This window comes from Protomyctophum bolini, assembly GCF_963924005.1.
Source record: "Protomyctophum bolini genome assembly, chromosome: 2".
Classification (NCBI taxonomy): domain Eukaryota; kingdom Metazoa; phylum Chordata; class Actinopteri; order Myctophiformes; family Myctophidae; genus Protomyctophum; species Protomyctophum bolini.
Genome location: NC_137863.1, coordinates 641594 through 661576, shown reverse-complemented (window position 1 = coordinate 661576; position 19983 = coordinate 641594). Strand labels below are relative to the sequence as shown.

Genomic DNA, 19983 nt, shown 5'->3' with positions numbered 1-19983 from the left:
CTCTCCCTACGCTCATTCTGTAGCTCCGAGATGAGGTCACACACTAGGCCCATCCCACGCGTTTCAGGAACGGCCTTCAACGGCGCAAGCTTCCGCAGTATACATTTCTTATCCTTACCACACCATTAATCCAAAACGTGTATGGACCATGCACCTTTACACTAATTCATACATAGGAGCGGCGCAGAAAATCCCGCCGCTCCTATGTATGAAAGCCTTTACGTCCCGTCTTTTGTCAGTCGCTTCCATGTTTATCAAGGAAGTGTGCGTGTGCGCGTGCATGTCGAGTGAACTGAAGTCAGTTGGAAATTTTCGACCAGGGGAGGCGCCGGGGAGGCGCTAAAGCTTTTCAACTTCCTTGATAAACATGGAAGCGACTGACAAAAGACGGGACGTAAAGGCTTTCATACATAGGAGCGGCGGGATTTTCTGCGCCGCTCCTATGTATGAATTAGTGTAAAGGTGCATGGTCCATACACGTTTTGGATTAATGGTGTGGTAAGGATAAGAAATGTATACTGCGAAAGCTTGCGCCGTTGAAGGCCGTTCCTGAAACGCGTGGGATGGGCCTAGTGTGTGACCTCATCTCGGAGCTACAGAATGAGCGTAGGGAGAGGGCACATATGGGGCTAACCTTAGTTACAAGTACAACGTCTGGACGCAGCAGGCTGAGCAGCTAACGTGGTATTTCACTCACATCTTCAATCTCATCCCAGGTTGTCAGAATGTCAGAGGATCTGGGGAGAAGTAGAAGCTCTGGTTGCGCAGAGCTCTGTTTGGGACGAGTTGGGTTGTCCTCTTTGCGTCTTCAGGCTCAGAAGGACTGGACAGACAGACTGGACCTCAAAAGGTCCAACTGGGTTAAGTTCCACTTTCTTCACAAGGTGCAAAGACAATGATCTGATAGCCAGACGGTAGACTAAAGGGTTGTAAATGTACCGCATATATTACATAATGTCGACGTTCGTTCACCATCTGCTCTGTTGTTGTTGTTTCAACCCGGACGAGAGAGATAGAACTAAGCAGTGTTGCCAGATTGTGAGATAAATAAGCAACCACTGCATGGACCATGGAAACAATCCCAAACGAAGCGAAGGGTATATTTTATTTTATTTTTGCAATGATTAAGCAAAAAATAGCTCATTTTAACACTAATCAAGGCATAATTACATGGCAGTTAAATCGAAGATGATTGATTGATTGATGTATCTATTAACAGTTTGCAGAACGGCTGAGGACGACACCCTGATAAAGCATTACACTTGTTTACGACACGGTCCACCAAGTTCAATTCATAGATAGATAGATAGAATACTTTATTGGCAGTTTAAGAAAATTACAGAAAATGACATCATTAAAAAAAAACGCCAAATGGACTTAGACACAAAAAAGCCTTAGTTTGTTTCCATTGTAATCACAACATTTGTTTGTACAAATGTACCCTACCTTAATTATTTCAAGAGGTCTTCTATCATTTGAAATGACGAGTAAGCATCTATGACAAAGGACCATGAAAATAAGTTGTATTATTCTTTTTTTATATATAAAAAAAAGAAAAAGTGTTCATGTAGCACAAATTGCCCCAGGTTACGTAAGGGGTAAGTTGACCAACGTGATATATTAATTATAAAAGTTTAAACATGAACAGATAATGTATTCACTTAACCCTTTTCCCTTTTGCAAATAGCCTTATTTGTTTGTTTCTTTTTATGTTATTCAGAACCTTTTAATAGCTATTTGCAATTTGTATTGCAATATTGCAAACGTATCTTAAATTAGTATCCTCATTCAGCATAATTGGAGAAGCAAATACATAATAAAAAATGTGAATAGTGATTCATATTAAGGGAAATTGGCTCAATTTACCCTCAGACAAACAAGCCCCCCCAAAAAACCGCAAAAACCCTATAACTACCAATATTTACAAGCAACTTTACAGAAAAATAAGCCCAAAGTCGCTTATAATAAGCAGACATGGCAACACTGGATCCATGCCTCTATCCTGTCCGGGTTGAAACCAACACACACTACTCCAAGTTCCTCGCAGAAGTACCAGAAATGCTGATTTAGATCCTAAACAGGAAAGTGTCAACAGTCGATCAACACCTGTTAACACTGATTACTAATTAATCACTGTAAATCTGATAAATCACTTTATGATGAATTCCTGTTCTGTTCTCTTAATAAAAGTGTCTATTTGTACGTCTCTAAATGTTTTGATGAATTGTACATGGTGGACCCTGTTGTAAACAAGTGTAATGCTTAATTGGGTCGTCCAATCACAGTTAAGTCTTTGTATTGAGTTTGTGCTTGAAATGTACTGTAATTCTGCAAACTGTTAATAAATATTTCAATCAATCAAAAGGGACAATATTGGGGGTATATTCTTCTGAGCACTTTGTCTAGAAGCTGCCAGTTAATTATTGTATTGTTGCCCCCCTTACTGTTGGCCTCGGGTACTGTCCATTGTTTATAACAGTACAGTACTATTAAGTCAAAGGTTCTCAAACCTTTTCATGTCATGGACCCCCAAATTGACACTCATTAGCCCACGGACACCTATTTGAGAAGATAGGCCTATGCCAGGGAGCCTTGTGCCAGGGAGCCCTGTGCCAGGGACTAGCCCTGGCATAAGATAATACTTTTACGGCTCTAGCGGTGATTCTCAACCATTTTAATTTCAAGGGTCTATACAGACCTCCGTTTAATGGCATTTCTATCTCTGGGACCCCGAATTATATAGTAAAATCACTGCTTATTTAACTCTGAGAGTGTACAAATGGACCCGCTAGTTACAGATCCATAGGGTCCATTTGGTTCCTTCATCATTTAGCTGGGGACCCCCTGGAACTCTCTCAAGGACCCCTAGGGTCCACTGCTCTAAACAGCCATAGTGTAGATTATAACATGTCTTAACCCATTCAGGGCGGGAACGCCTCTTGGAGTTTTAAGTATCGTGTTATAATTTAGTTATTGAAAAATAGCAGATCTACAAGCTCATAGTGCGGCACCGAGTGCCGTGCTACGCTTGTATGTCTGCTATTTTAGAAAAATCGTGAAAATGCGGCACAAATCTTTGAATATATATTCTTTCAGAGCGAACGATTTTAACTTTAAATCGTAAATCGGGTTTGATAAATCGTAAATGGGGTTTGATAAATCGTGAATGGGGTTTGATAAATCGTAAATGGGGTTTGATAAATCGTAAATGGGGTTTGATAAATCGTAAATTAAGTACTTTACTTTACCGTTCTGAGGTTATATTTTAACGTACAAATATGGAATTCTTCACGGCTCCATATTTGGGAGCAGTGATGATGTGAGATTCTTTGGCAGAAATATGAGCTATATATATATATATATATATATATATATATATATATAACAATTACATAGAATAAGAAACACCTTTCTTATATGCCAGGTTCAAATGAACCCAGACAGAACAATGCAGACCGCCCCATCTCTGAGGACGTGACGTGGAGCTGCGTGTGGATCTGACGGAGATGGACGCCCACCTACAGCTGGATGTAGAAGAGGGCCAACAGAAGACCCGGGCAACGTCGACGCACGCCTCCCAGAGCCTGCACGGTGAGACGGAGGAGGAGGACGCTCCTCCCAGAGGAACCTCCCTGGCTCACCACCACCACCTCCACGCCGCAGAGAAGAAGAACAACGAGTTTGTGCAGCGAGTCCGGGAAGGTCGTTGGCGGGTCCTCCCCTTCCACGTCCTCCCGGACTGACGCAAGGACAACGACTACCTCCTGCACGGACAACCGGCCGCCCTCGTTCCGCGCCTGCTTCCACAGCACCTTCTGCATCCACACGGAGACAGTGAACATCTGGACCTGCTGGGCCTGATCTTCTCCTGCTGGGCCTGATCTTCACCTGCTGGGCCTGATCTTCTCCTGCTGGGCCTGATCTTCTTCTCCTGCTGGGCCTGATCTTCTCCTCCTGCTGGGCCTGATCTTCTTCTCCTGCTGGGCCTGATCTTCTCCTCCTGCTGGGTCTGATCTTCTCCTCCTGCTGGGCCTGATCTTCTCCTGCTGGGCCTGATCTTCTTCACCTGCTGGGCCTGATCTTCTCCTGCTGGGCCTGATCTTCTCCTCCTGCTGGGCCTGATCTTCTCCTCCTGCTGGGCCTGATCTTCTCCTCCTGCTGGGCCTGATCTTCTCCTCCTGCTGGGCCTGATCTTCTCCTCCTGCTGGGCCTGATCTTCTCCTGCTGGGCCTGATCTTCTCCTCCTGCTGGGCCTGATCTTCTCCTCCTGCTGGGCCTGATCTTCTCCTCCTGCTGGGCCTGATCTTCTCCTCCTGCTGGGCCTGATCTTCTCCTGCTGGGCCTGATCTTCTCCTCCTGCTGGGCCTGATCTTCTCCTGCTGGGCCTGATCTTCTCCTGCTGGGCCTGATCTTCTTCACCTGGCTGGGCCTGATCTTCTCCTGCTGGGCCTGATCTTCTTCACCTGCTGGGCCTGATCTTCTCCTCCTGCTGGGCCTGATCTTCTCCTGCTGGGCCTGATCTTCTCCTGCTGGGCCTGATCTTCACCTGCTGGGCCTGATCTTCTCCTGCTGGGCCTGATCTTCTCCTGCTGGGCCTGATCTTCACCTGCTGGGCCTGATCTTCTCCTCCTGCTGGGCCTGATCTTCTCCTGCTGGGCCTGATCTTCTCCTGCTGGGCCTGATCTTCTTCACCTGGCTGGGCCTGATCTTCTCCTGCTGGGCCTGATCTTCTTCACCTGCTGGGCCTGATCTTCTCCTCCTGCTGGGCCTGATCTTCTCCTGCTGGGCCTGATCTTCTCCTGCTGGGCCTGATCTTCACCTGCTGGGCCTGATCTTCACCTGCTGGGCCTGATCTTCTTCTCCTGCTGGGCCTGATCTTCTCCTGCTGGGCCTGATCTTCTCCTGCTGGGCCTGATCTTCTTCACCTGCTGGGCCTGATCTTCTCCTGCTGGGCCTGATCTTCTTCACCTGCTGGGCCTGATCTTCTTCACCTGCTGGGCCTGATCTTCTTCACCTGCTGGGCCTGATCTTCTTCGCCTGGCTGGGCGCGCTCACCCTGCTGCGCCCCAACAGCTCCTTGGCGGCCCCGCTGCAGTAGAAGCTGGTACTGGGAGACTTCTTCCTGGGCGTGGTGCTCTGCCTGGGCTTCTCCCGGGGGAAGTGGTGCGACATCTGGTTCTTCCACTCGCACCAGATCTTCCACCTCCTGGTCGTGGGTTAGGGTTAGGGTCTGCCTGCCTCCATTTCTACGGCGTTTCCAACCTGCAGGAGTTCCACTACGGGCTGTGGGGAGTGTGCGCCGCCAACAACACTACCGCCCCCTAGTGTCGCCAAAGGGTGACTTGTTTCGGGCCTGTAGATGGACGCCTCTGTGGCCCTGGAGGCCTGTAGATGGACGCCTCTGTGGCCCTGGAGGCCTGTAGATGGGCGACGCCTCTGTGGCCCTGGAGGCCTGGAGATGGGCGACGCCCCTGGAGGCCTGGAGATGGGCGACGCCTCTGTGGCCCTGGAGGCCTGTAGACGGGCGACGCCTCTGTGGCCCTGGAGGCCTGTAGACGGGCGACGCCTCTGTGGCCCTGGAGGCCTGTAGACGGCCGACGCCTCTGTGGCCCTGGAGGCCTGTAGATGGGCGACGCCTCTGTGGCCCTGGAGGCCTGTAGATGGACGCCTCTGTGGCCCTGGAGGCCTGTAGATGGACGACGCCTCCGTGGCCCTGGAGGCCTGGAGATGGGCGACGCCTCTGTGGCCCTGGAGGCCTGGAGATGGGCGCCCCTGTGGCCCTGGAGGCCTGGAGATGAAAGACCTAGAAGAAATGTCAATGTGTTTGAAAGGTGATATTACTTAAAAATGCTGAGAGAAAATGCTGAGGCACAGGGCCCGGCCCGGACCTGCGTTCAATGTCCAGGCGACCTCCAGGCAACGTGGCCGGGAGTTGGGGGGCCCCCAGAGCAGGCAGACGGTGCCAGGAGGGGCCCCGGACCTCCAGGGGACATTTCCCCCTCAAGGGCGACAGGCCAGTTACTGACAACGACAATAAGCCACTCCCGAGTCCCGACCTACTTATAGAGAGGCTAACTTTGTGTGACATTTGTACAGGTGACCCAATATACTGTATATATATAAATGGCAGCACGCCCGACAGCACTCACTGTGTTTACAGAGCGAGAGGGCGTTCCGTCCGCGGTTGTTCCACCGCGAGGAGAGAGAGATGTTCCGCTGGGTGTTGCATCTAACCGGAGAGCTCCAGGTCTACCACGTAGCGGCCGCCGTGCGCCACAAGGTGTTCTCGTTCGGAGGCTTCAGCATGAACCACAGCGAGCCCATCCACGTGCGCGTCTTCGACACGGTGTCCCTGCGCTGGGCCCCGCCGCCACCGCCCCCGGTGGTGGCGGCGTGCGGAAAAGGAGGACGTCCCTCGGACGACGTTCCCTCCATGCGCTACGGGCACACGGTGGTGCCGATCGACGCGGTCATCTACATGTGGGGCGGGAGCTTCCGCACGGGCGCGTACTGCAACGCCACGTACGCCTTCCACGCCGACGCCCCCCGCCAACGCCGGTGGTCCCGGCCCGGGGTCAGCGGGACCGTCCCGGAGGGGCGGGACGACCACTCCGCCTGCGTGGCGGGGAAGGTCATGTTCATCTACGGCGGCTGGACGCAGCGGACGGGCTACACCAACGACCTGTACCGGCTGGACACGGCCGCCATGGTCTGGTCCTCCGTCGACGCCCGGGGCACGCCGCCGCGCGCCTGCCACTCCGCCACCATCGTCGGGACGGAGATGTTCGTGTTCGGCAGCCGCGGGGACCAGGAGGCCAACGGCATGGGCGTGTTCGACACGCGCAGCGACTCCTGGCTGAGCGGCGCGCTCTCCTCGGCCGTGCGGCCCCTCCCGGGAGGCCGCGGACGCAACTCGGCCATCTTCTCCCACGGCGGGGAGCTGTACGTGCACGGGGGCTTCGACGTCCTGTGGAAGTTCAACCGGGAGGACCACTCCTGGACCGCCGTGGAGCCCCGGGGGGCGGGCCTGTCCAGCCGGGTGCCCGGCATGTGCTGCTGCGTGGTGGGCGGGCGCGTGGTCTTCTCCGGCGGCCTGTACACCAGGGACCTGTACGTGCTCGACCTGAGTCCCAGTCTGAAGACGCTGTGCAAGCTGGCGGTCATCGCGGGCGGGCTGGAGCGGCTGGAGCTGCCGCGGGACGTCCGCTGGGAGCTGGCGGCCATGACGACGACGACGGCGGTCAGCGGAAACGGAGATAACTAGGAATGTGGTCGGTCGGTCAGTCGGTCGGAGGGCCGGTCGGCTTTCAGCCGTTAGTCGGCAGCCAAAGAATGTGTGGTTGTTCCATAGAGTTATAAAAGGAGGAGAGTGAGGACCGGAGCAATTCTTTTATTTACATGAGTATTTTATGTACTTTGGAATGAGCAGCCTCATGTGTCAGGCAGGCAGCCTCAACATAAACTGTGTCCTGTAACAGTTTGAAGAAATTAGGTTGTTTTTTTAATGATGGGTTTTCTTTTAGATTTCTGAGGCCTCCCATGCATTACGTCATATGGCAGCCAAGTCTGTTTGTTTAGAGCACTTAAATCGTTTGCCAGCCAATGTCTACAGACATTAATGTTCTTTTTTTAGGGCAGTGTTTCTCAACCTTTTGTCTGTCAGGGCACACCTACCCCTACACCTCCACACCTACCCCTCCACCTACCTACACCTACCCCTCCCTACAGACACAGAGACACAGACTGGTTTCTGAACTGCTCACAGCCCTCCTATGAGACACAGACAGGTTTCTGAACTGCCCACAGCCCTCCTATGAGACAGACAGGTTTCTGAACTGCCCACAGCCCTCCTATGAGACACAGACTGGTTTCTGAACTTCTCACAGCCCTCCTATGAGACACAGACAGGTTTCTGAACTGCCCACAGCCCTCCTATGAGACACAGAAAGGTTTCTGAACTGCCCACAGCCCTCCTATGAGACAGACTGGTTTCTGAACCGCCCACAGCCCTCCTATGAGACACAGACTGGTTTCTGAACCGCCCACAGCCCTCCTATGAGACACAGACTGGTTTCTGAACTGCCCACAGCCCTCCTATGAGACACAGACAGGTTTCTGAACCGCCCACAGCCCTCCTATGAGACACAGACTGGTTTCTGAACCGCCCACAGCCCTCCTATGAGACACAGACTGAGTAGGATGATCATTAGTGAGGACCAATTACACGAAGATAAGTTGAAAAGTGATGAAGTGTTCCTTTATCAATGTAAACGCACATGTTAACACAAACCCAGCAGGTTGTCAGCACTTTACTGCACCATTATTTACTGCATATCAATGAACATAATTATTATTGCATGAATATCAATGAATACGACTTGTTAAGTCCTGACCAATGAGGACACACTGATGCTCATGTTGTACTACCAGTAACCAATGAGCTGGAGGGAATAATGCAGGAGAAAATACGAATGAAATTCCATCACGTTGAATAGAAAATAAGATCAAACAAAAATCCACCACAAGAAACTATTGATGTGTGTTTTATTCAGTCATGTTGATATTGTCAGATTATCAGTGGTGGAAAAAGTACAAGAATATTGAAGTACTGATTCTCTACTTAGTAAAAGTACACAGTACCCATTAAGAAAGTTACTTAAGTAAAAGTATAAAAGTACCTAAAATTAAATTACAAAGTACATTCATTTAGGGGAGAATGGGGAGAGCCATTGCAATCTGCAAAACAGACATTATAATTGCGTGAACTCACGCATTATAATTAGCCCTTCACTAATTAAGCCCCGCCCACTCCACTCTGCGAGGGCAAACGGTCTCCCATTGAGATGCATGTTAAATGATTTCTCCATAAAAAATAATCCATCATTTCAGTAGCAAGAGCTTGACAATGTCTCCTAAATCTAGTCAAAAGGCCTACAGTAGGCTATAGAGCGCCGCAGTCCCGGCCCCTCTCAGAAAAACGAGTGGCCCAGGAAATGAAACCCCAATGCATTCTCCCATCGGCACTTAGGCATTTAATTTATTTAAAGACGGTTACGCCGCGGACAAAGCCAACTCGGATCGTGACAAATCATGACAATGAACACAATGTTTTGGGCCGATCAAATAATTTATAAGACGAAAAACAAAACAAATAGTGTTGTCTCCTGACTTTCTTTTCTTCTTTCTAATGATTTGATCGGCCCAAAACATTGTGTTCATTGTCATGATTCGTCACGATCCGAGTTGGCTTTGTCCACGGCGTAACCGTCTTTAAATAAATTATATTAGAAGTGCCGATGGGAGAATGCATTGGGGTTTCATTTCCTGGGCCACTCGCTTTTCTGAAAGGGGGCGGGACTGCGGCGCTCTATAGGCCCAAATGTATGCACAAATGTGGATTACATTATTGGGGGAGAAAGTTGAAACCAATATCAACTTTAATGACGATCCCGTTCGACAGACGTTTACATGCAATGCACGGTAAGACTAGGCCTACAGTGATTATTATTGAAATCACACACACACACACAGAGCGCGGCTTGCTGTTATTTAATGTCATCCTGGATTAGACTGACTGACATATGTCCCCCTGTATGAGTCCTCATGTGTCTTTTTAGATTACTCGTCTCAGTAAAACCTTTACCACAGACTGTACAAGAAAATGGCCTTTCACCTGTATGAGTCATGATGTGTCTTTTTAGATCAATCATCTGAGTAAAGCCTTTACCACAAACTGTACACAAAAATGGCTTTTCGCCTGTATGAGTCCTCATGTGTGTTTTTTGACTACTCGTCCGAGTAAAGCCTTTGCCACATACTGTACAAGAGAAGGGCTTTTCGCCTGTATGAGTGCTCATGTGTCTTTTTACATCAGCTGCCTGAGTAAAGCCTTTACTGCATACTGTACAACTAAAAGGTTTCTTCCCTGTATGAATCCTCATGTGTTTTTCTAGATTATCCTTTCGATTAAACACTTTTCCACACTCTGTACAACTAAAAGGTTTCTTCCCTGTGTGACTCCTCATGGAGTCAGTTTGTTTTGATGATTTCAGGTCCTGGGACAGCTTGTGCCGTCCTCCCACCTTTTGTGTGTTTTGTGATTTCAGTGTGTTTAAAGCGGACTGTTCTCCCCTAGTCTCCTCCCACTCATCACTGTCTTCAGTGTCAGATTCAGAACGGTGTGAAGAGCGGAGCTGCTCATCACTAGTTGGTTGTGATCGTACCCAGTACTCTATGTAAGCTTGTGTTTTCATGTGTTCAGTTGAGGTGCAGGCTACAGGCTCTGTGTCTCTGTTTTCATCATCATCATCATCTTCACTTTTCACTGCTAGTAATGTCAACGTTGACCCACCAGCCTCTCCTGCTCCTTGAAGTATCTCCTCCTGTTCCTCTTTAATGTGTGGAGGTTGTGGTTCCTCCTGGACCAGACTGGAGCTCCTCTCCTCTTCAGATGGAACCTCCTCTTTACACACAGGGACGAGCAGGACGTCTAGGAACAACAATACAAAGAGACAATAAAAGGTTTGAATCCCCGTACCTCAGTGCAGGTTAGTGGCTGGAAGAAGTAACATCAAATTACTCTTTGCCCGCATTTAGCAGACGCTCTTAATTCAGAGCAACTTACATTATGCAAGAACAAAAAGCATGGCAATACTTTAATAGGTCAAGTTTATTCATATGTCCCAAATTGGGCACTTCATTTACAGCAGATAATAAAAGCTCTCCGAGACATTACAAACTGTACAACATACATGACAACAGACATACGTATACATTATCACAAGATACAGATGTTACATTAAATATAAAGTGCAACCAGGGCTAAAGTGCACAGTGTAACTACATCTACCTCCTCCCTAACCCTATCCCATATCACATTATTATTATGAAACATGCGTAGGCTAAGAAGCTAATAACGCAACAGTGGAATATCTATGTGGAGTATCAGTGGAGTATATATATGAACTATGAAGTGCAAGACCAAGCGATCTGCTGCATTTTGGATAAATTGGAGAGGCTTAAGTGCTCATGCCTGTAGGCCAGTAAGAAGGGAATTACAATAGTCAAGTTTTGATATGACTGATATGACGTTACATTAGTGACATGCTGAGACTGAGGCGCGCACCGAGAGAACAGAAAAGACAAGGAAAGGAAAGGACAATATTTATCAGGCTCGTCATTCATTAATGTATCAAAAACATAACCGTGCTATGGAGGTATTGTGGTTACCGTACCCAGCCCTACATTTGATGGAGTCTAATGTTATTCCTGAGCATTTAAAGGACAACAAATATCCGCGTCATCAGTGCCCATACCCGAGGCGGGGGTTGGTGATAGGGCCTTTCTGTGTGGAGTTTGCATGTTCTCCCCGTGTCCCCTAGGGTAGGTACCCTCACAAAAACATGCCGTAATCCTGGTCTCTAAAACTACCTCCCCCTGGCCAGCCGGGGCGCCTGATGGAGGGGAAAGGAACTGGTCGGAATAACGTGTCCCTTCCACGTGCTACGTCCGGCCGGGGAAATTCCCCTTAGTCAGGTGAAAAGAAGCAGCTTGGACTCCTCATGCACAGAAGGAGGCATGAGGTCAGTCCGCTGCTCCCCCAGGTTGGCAGAGGAAGTGTAGCGCCCAGGATTACATTAGATAATTGGCACTGGGTGAAAAGAAAACTGGGTTACAAAATCGTGGGATAAAAAATAATAAAAAATAAAAAAAGACAACAAATATGTCTTCTCTCATCATCGCCCTCCGGCTCCTGGACCAGCCTGTGGTGGAGGAGGCGGTGGCTCCTGGACCAGCCTGTGGCGGAGGAGGCGGTGGCCGTACCATTGCCTTAAGGCAAATAGAGCTATTTCAGCCCCGCAAATCGTCCATTTCATGGCGATACGGAGCAGTCGTGACAGCCGCCGTTGACTTCTTCCGGGCCAGGTGACCGCGCTCGGCGCGAGACCCGCGTTTGCGCTTCACCTTCCCATCAGCAGGGACGCCAGCGGGGACCCCAGAAGGTGGAAGGTTTCCTTTGAACAGGAGCCGCAGTCTAGCCTCTCTCACAGAGAGTGGGAGAGTGCCACAGTTCACACATGGGTCAGTCAGGCCTTCCCTGAGGTGACCGACACCCAAGCATGTCGGACACAAGTCATGTCCATCGTCGACTTGGAGCCGAGCGCTACAGGACGTACACGCCATAGCTCAGGAGTCTCAAGCCAGTTGTAGAGCCAGGCAATACCAGCGAGAAGTGTACAATCACAGGACGCGTCAGTAACCTCCAGCAAACAGAGCAGCTTAATGTCAATTAGATGCTTACCTGGGCAATCCCAGCGAGAAATGTGCAGCCACAGAACGCGTGGGAACCTCCAGTAAATAACGTTTATTTTTATTTTTTACAAATTAACAAGTTATTTAGATTAATTAATACATTAATTAGATTAATCATGTCAATCAGGCATTTAACTAGGCAATCCCAGTGAGGACTGTGCAGGCACACACCATGTGGGAGCCTCCAGTAATCTGAATTTATTTATTTATTCTTAATCAAATTAGGAATTAAATAATCTTAGTTTAATTATCAAACAAACAATTATAACTAGGTAAATTAGGCGAGTGCTGTGGGAAACCAGCAGCACACAGCCATCACCCAGTGTGTGGAGGAAGCCCTTTAAAGGGATAGTTCAGATTTTTTTTACTTAAGTTGTATGAAATACTTGCCATTAATTGCGAACGCAGTGAGCACTTACTATGAGACCTAGCAGATCATGTCTGTGTGTCCGTGTGTCTGTCCCGCTATCCAAATATGGAGTGTGTTGCATCAGCAATCACTCAGCTCCATATATGGGCACAAAAGGGGCCAGGTCCACTCAGCTCCATATATGGGCACAAAAGGGGCCAGGTCCACATATACAGTAACAGCGGGACAGACACAGACAGACAGACAGACAGACATGATCTGCAGGGTCTCAGCTGCGTTCGCTTCCCGCGTTTGCGCGTCTTACTCGTATAGTGGTTGCAACTGTATGAATTGATTGCCCGAGTCCCGTGGTGGGAGTTCTGCTCTGGTTTTAGTGAATATTAAGAAGTTCTGGTCATTTTGTGGGGGGCACTGGGGGCCACGCAGTAAAAGTAAATTAATCCACAAAATGAACGTCGTTTGTATTGTTGACCTATTTCTAAAATATTAGCGCGACTTTCGTTCAACTTTGACCCCTCCATCACATGGAACAAATTTTTGGGCGTAGTGATATGGACACAAAAAACATAGTTCTGTATGATAGAGGGGTAAAGAAAATAACGAAAGTTGCACTAATATTTTAGAAATAAGTCAACAATACAAATAACGTTAGTTTTGTGGATTAATTAACCTTTACTGCGTGGCCCCCAGTGCCCCCCACAAAATGACCGGAACTACTTGATATTTCACGAAAACCAGAGCAGAACTCCCACCACGGGACTCTGGGAATCAATTCATACAGTTGCAACCACTATATTAATGGCAAGTATTTCATACAACTTAAGTTAAAAAAATCTGAACTATCCCTTTAGCAACACTACTATATGAGAGTGTTTGTAGCTAGGGATCCTCCAGCCCCTCTCGGGACCCCCTGGGATCCTCCAGCCCCTCTCGGGACCCCCTGGGTGAGCTCATGGGGTCCCGAGAGGGGCTAGGGATCCTCCAGACAAACAAAGGGAAACGGTGATAATTTGACAACCACAGCCTTGAGAGGACAACAATGTGCGCTCTTATGATGAATTCCTGTTCTGTTCTTTAACTATATAGAAGTGTCTGTTTGTACGTCTCTAAATGTTTTGATGAATTGAACATGGTGGACCCTGTTGTAAACAAGTGTAATGCTTAATTGGGTCGTCCACTCACAGTTAACAGTCTTTGTACTGAGTTTTTGCCTGAAATGTACTGTAATTCTGCAAACTGTTAATACATATTTCAATCAATCAATCTCTCGGCAACAGCCACAGGCAGGATGTCAACACCACCACATATAGGGCTGTATTTTGCGTGTCTTAAGTACCAGGTCTTATTCCCTAACTTGAGTAAACTAAAGACCTGGAGGCCTGATCAATGCTCTTTGGCCACTCAGAATAGCCAAATGGCATTGATCACGCCTCCAGGTCTTTAGTTTACTCAAGTTAGGGAATAAGACCTAGTACTTAAGACACGCAAAATACAGCCCATAGTGTCTTAACTGGCAGTCAGGAAGGAATGAAACTCCAGCACTTAGAAAAAGAATCACCTGCAGAGGATGTCTTGACAGAAAGTAGCTCATAACATTGTCTACGGTGGACTTTTATGAAAAACAAGCTCGGCAGATTGAAAGAGGATAATTCAAGCTTGGACTACAGCTGCAATGGAGGGCATTGCAACTCTAGATTCATCCCATTATTAAAAAAAATCTAGAGTTGCAAATTGCGGCTAGGAAAAGGCGGGGGCGGTGGGGGGTCCACAAGCTCAATATGACTTACAGCTTGTATAACATGTGACACATGTAAGAGTGTATTAAAACCAGTAAGACGCGCAAACGCGGCGTACATATTTGGGTTTTTATTTTTAAGTTAAGTTTTAAACTTAGCCATAACCATATAAGGAGTCCCCAAAGCAGCTATACGTCCAAATATGGAGTGTGTTTCACTCAGCTCCATATATGGGCACAAAGGGGGGACACACGGACACACACACAGACAGACAGACATGATCTGATAGGTCTCATAGTAAGTGCTCATTGCATTCGCAATCACTGCGTTCGCAACTATAGGTCTCATAGTAAGTGCTCACTGCTTTCGCAATAATAACATAATTTTCAGATGGGGGTCCGTGGCCAAATACATGTATATTAATGTAAACGCACAGACCTGCAGCGGTGCGTAGCAGGGTGTCCATCTCTCTCTGCAAGAGGCTGCACATGAACTGTGCGGCCGCGCTGAGGCGCTCCAACACGAACACTCTGAGCCGAACGACATCACCGCTTCCGCCTGTTGTGTGTTTGTCTAAAACACACAATATCTGCTCTCCCACCGACGTCATGTGTCCGTTTATCTCCAGCCGTACAGACTCCATTTGATTCGCTTTAACTGCTTTACGAGACATTTAAACTTCTTCAAGACACGTTTTAACTTCTTTAAGAGACGTTTAAACTCGTTTTATGAGACATTTGACTTGACCTCCTTTGTTGTGAGACCGTCTTCGTTAGGAGAAACCTCGCGTCAACAGGAAGAAGAACTACACGACCTTCTACTTCCTGGTCAACGTGTGTCACGCATCAAGGCTAGGTATCTGACGTAGTTCACCCGGCGGCCATCTTGCTTCGGGGCTACAGTACAGTATGTTCTATGGCAGCTCAAACTAAAACAGTCATAACTCGCTCAAATCTTGACAGTAATTATAGTAAACTAATACTATTACACTAAAAAGGATAAAGGTGAAGGGATAGGCATACCATATTCTGAATTATTTGTTTACATACATTTTGAGATTTGTTTACATACATTTTGAGATTTGTTTATAAACATTTAGGTATTTGCTTATAAATATTTTGGTATTTGTTTATAAACATTTTGATATTTGTTTATAAACATTTGGGATCTGTTTATAGTTATGGGGGTCCTTGAAATTAAAAAGTTTAAGAACCTGTATGCAATGGCTTATCTCTTGTAAAAAGAGAGACCAGCCTATTCTCCAAACCATTATCTTATGCTTTGCTACTGTAGGTTGTACAAAATAATATTGGGTCAATTTAATTTGCAGGACTCACCTCGCGCACAGCTGCCTTGTCTGTGTTGTTGACATGACATGGGCTTGCAGGACAGAACTTTTATTTGTGACAGACACATAGTTCCTTTGCAGACAATACAATCTGCTTCTCATTGGTCAGTCACAAAGCTAAGAAAACAGTAGCCTACTTTGTCTGCATGTCAATGATGATGAGATAGTTCTTTGGCATGTCAAGCTTTCCTCACGGAGAGCACAACAGTCTATAGGGGGACGATCATCTGATCATCCTGAAGACAGCAGAGCAGAAAGGCCTGAAGTCCAACGGCAGCTGCAGCATGCTGACTGAGGAGAGAGAGAGAGAGAGAGAGAGAGAGAGAGAGAGAGAGAGAGAGAGAGAGAGAGGCCTGCTGGCTGAGGGAGACACAGAGAGACAGCTGAGACTGACACACGCAGAGAGAGAGAGAGAGAGAGAGAGAGAGACAGAGACAGAGACAGAGAGAGAGAGAGAGAGTGATAGAGTGTCAGTGTGTGAGCAGGACTCAGTCTGAATCGTTGGTCCTACTGAGAGGTACTCTGTCTTTCTGACCCGACTCCAACATGGCTGAGGACGACCCGGACAACCCGTTCAAACCCAGGTAAACACCGGGTGTGTGTGTGTGTGTGTGTGTGTGCGCGTGTGTGTGTGCGCGTGTGTGTGTGCGTGTGTGTGTGTGTATTAACCAACCAAGGACAATCTTGTCAATCTGGTATCCTGCCACATGTGTATATTGTAGTTCATATACAAACATGTGTATATTGTAGTTCATATACAAACATGTGTATATTGTAGTTCATATACAACCGTCCTTAAGTCGCCTCTTCGGTGCTACTGAAAATTTCTGACGAGCCGAAATCATTTCGGCACTACAGCGCCGAAACAGCGGTAAAAATAAGAGTATATGAATTGGCCCTTAGTGTCTGATGCAGTTCTAAAACATGTGCCATCTAGTGCAGCAATGTATACACATTGAAGAGTGTTACCGGATTGGTTTAGCCATGCATGCGATGTCGTTAATTTAAACATTGAAGAGTGTTACCGGATTGGTTTAGCCATGCATGCGATGTCGTTATAATTTAAACATTGAAGAGTGTTACCGGATTGGTTTAGCCGTGCATGCGATGTCGTTATAATTTAAACATTGAAGAGTGTTACCGGATTGGTTTAGCCGTGCCTGCTAACATCCCAAATACACCTGTTGTCTTTGTTGACACCACCAGTCACAAGGAGGTCCTGCCTGGTTCTGGAGGTGGGCTACATGGACCAGGTTGATCTGTATGGACCAGGTTGATCTGTATACATGGACCAGGTTGATCTGTATGGACCAGGTTGATCTGTATGGACCAGGTTGATCTGTATACATGGACCAGGTTGATCTGTATACATGGACCAGGCTACAATTATTTGAAAACTTTAGGCAATTTTAATTGTGATAAAAAAAAAAAAATCACATTAACCACCTCAACCCGGCCTTTTGAAAATAGCCGATCTACAAGCTCACAATGCGTCACAACGCGACACATTGTGAGCTTGTAGATCGGCTATTTTCAATATATTTTGTACACATTTTGAACTTGTGAAATGGCACATTCTGCACAATGAGTACTTTTACTTTTAGTACTTTGAGTACATTTTGATGCAGATACTTTTGTACCATTTTCTCAATTCCGTACTTTTACTTGTATAGTTCTAAATTGCCGTATTGGTACTTTTACTCAAGTAAAACTATTGAGTACTTTTTCCACCACTGCCAACCATTACTCGGATGTATAACAAACAATTTACAATTCATCAGACGCTCTTAATCCAGAGCGATTTACATTAGCAATACATCACATACATTAAAAAAGCATTTATCATGAATCATGCGTAAGCTAAGAACGTAACAGTGGAATATCTATATAATGAAGTGTGGGGAATAATGGCTGTAGATTCTCCATACTGATATTCAGAGCATTCAGTGCATAAACTGACCATGAGTGGCCTAAGAATATAGCTGGCAAAGAGTATAAAGCCAAACAACTTGCTACAGTTCTGTTTGGGCTGTTATAGGCAGTTTGTCTGTGTGGAGGAGGAGGTGTCGTGTGTGTGTGTGTGTGTGTGTGTGTGTGTGTGTGTGTGTGTGTGCGTGTGTGTGTGTGCGTGTGTGTGGCAGAGATCATGCCAGGTTAGTGTCTTGCTCGACCAAACCTGAGGAGGATCTAATCAGGAACCCTGTGTTCTCTCTCTACAACCTGTTAGAATGTAGGACTGTTCCCACTGTGGGGTCCGGGGACCCCCAGGGGTCCTGGAAGGAGTTCCAGGGGGTCCCCAGCTAAATTATATAGTTAGGAACCAAATGGACCCTTACGGGTCTGTAACTCTGAGAGTGTAACACATGGAACCAAATGGACCCTTACGGGTCTGTGACTCTGAGAGTGTAACACCTGGAACCAAATGTTCCATTTCTACACTCTCAGAGTTAAATTAACATTGATTTTACAAATATAAATTGGGGGTCCCAGAGATAGATAAATGCCATTAAATGGGGGGTCCGTAGACTAATGTAGGTCAATCACTGCTAGAGTGGTAAAGATCTTCTCTCATGGATCTTCTCTCATGGGGGTCAAATGGGGGTCCGCAGGATGATTAGTGTAAATTTATTATAGCCTATACGGTATATGTAACGCTCTATTCCATACAGGAATATATTTCTCTTTATAACCACATGGCATGGGTGTGGTTACAGTGTGCGTGTGCGTGTGCGTGTGCGTGTGCGTGCGTGTGGAAACGTGAGCATGCCAGGTCACTTTATTTTTAGCAAGAGGTTTGACTGCAGCTGTTGTCAGTGACACACACACACACCACCCGATCCCACACACACACACACACACACACACACACACACACACACACACACACACACACCCACACGTGTGTGAGAGAGAGAGAGCGTCAAGTATCTCTGCGAAAACAGCTGATCTGCAGCTCATCAGCAGTTTTGCAAAGCCATGAGTTTTCTCAAGCCCCAAAACATGGTGTTTGTGTTTGTGACTAATCTCTTCTGTACGACTGTCTCTGTGAGCTGCGTGGCATGAAGGCATAAGGCTATATGGGCTGTATTTTGCCACTGTATACAATACTGTATCTTTGGCCACTCAGAATAGCCAAATGGCATTGATCACGCCTCCAGGTCTTAAGTTAAGTAATAAGACCTGGTACTTAAGACACACAAAATACAGCCCTATGTCTCTGTGAGCTGCATGGCATGAAGGTATAAGGCTATAGCCAATGTCTCTGTGAGCTGGCAGGCATGAAGATATCCCATTATGGGCGGGAACCCATTTTGGTGTTAGCACTATGTTATGCTTTAGCTATTGAAAAATAGCAGATCTACAAGCTCATAGCGCGCCACTCACAAGCTTGTAGGTCTGCTATTTTTGAAAAATCGAAGAGCGACTGACATAGAAGACATTTTTAGAATCTGATCTCAGGTCAGAATGGAAAACTGTCAGGATGTAGAAGACATTTTTTTTAATCTGATCTCAGGTCAGAATGGAAAACTGTCAGGATGTAGAAGACATTTTTTTAATCTGATCTCAGGTCAGAATGGAAAACTGTCAGGATGTAGAAGACATTTTTTTTAATCTGATCTCAGGTCAGAATGGAAAACTGTCAGGATGTAGAAGACATTTTTTAGAATCTGATCTCAGGTCAGAATGGAAAACTGTCAGGATGTAGAAGACATTTTTTAGAATCTGATCTCAGGTCAGAATGGAAAACTGTCAGGATGTAGAAGACATTTTTAGAATCTGATCTCAGGTCAGAATGGAAAACTGTCAGGATGTAGAAGACATTTTTTAGAATCTGATCTCAGGTCAGAATGGAAAACTGTCAGGATGTAGAAGACATTTTTTAGAATCTGATCTCAGGTCAGAATGGTGGCCTGAATACCGCTATAGGTTGAACTCTGCTAATGAACAAACTGCAACGATTACCAGTCTGACATTATTAGGTGATTGTCGTCTACACGCCTCCTCACAGGCACAAACAAGCGCGACCAACCATGGCTGCGTTCCAATTGCTCGGGTTGTTCCCTATACTCCCCACTGCACTGCATACGGCTACCTGTTAATTTACCTGTCTCTCTCTCACTGTCTCACTGTCTCTCTCTCTCTCTCTCTCTCTCTCTCTCTCTCTCTCTCTCTCTCTGTGTCTCTCTCTCAGTCTGGCTGTGTTGCTGAATAAGTTG

General features: G+C 46.9%; 1 protein-coding gene across 2 annotated transcripts in view; it reads left to right on the top strand.

Annotated features, from left to right (window-relative positions):
* The first annotated feature begins 16210 nt into the window (after positions 1-16210).
* Positions 16211-19983, top strand: part of LOC308336382 (aminoacyl tRNA synthase complex-interacting multifunctional protein 1-like) — a 10315-nt gene continuing 6542 nt past the window's right edge. For both annotated transcript variants that reach the window (XM_080793745.1, XM_080793744.1), the window contains exons 1-2: positions 16211-16350; positions 19959-19983. The exon at positions 19959-19983 is cut by the window's right edge and continues 70 nt beyond it. In XM_080793745.1, coding sequence (XP_080649871.1) covers positions 16313-16350; positions 19959-19983 — 63 coding nt within the window. In that variant the 5' untranslated portion in view covers positions 16211-16312. The remainder of the gene's footprint in view (positions 16351-19958) is intronic.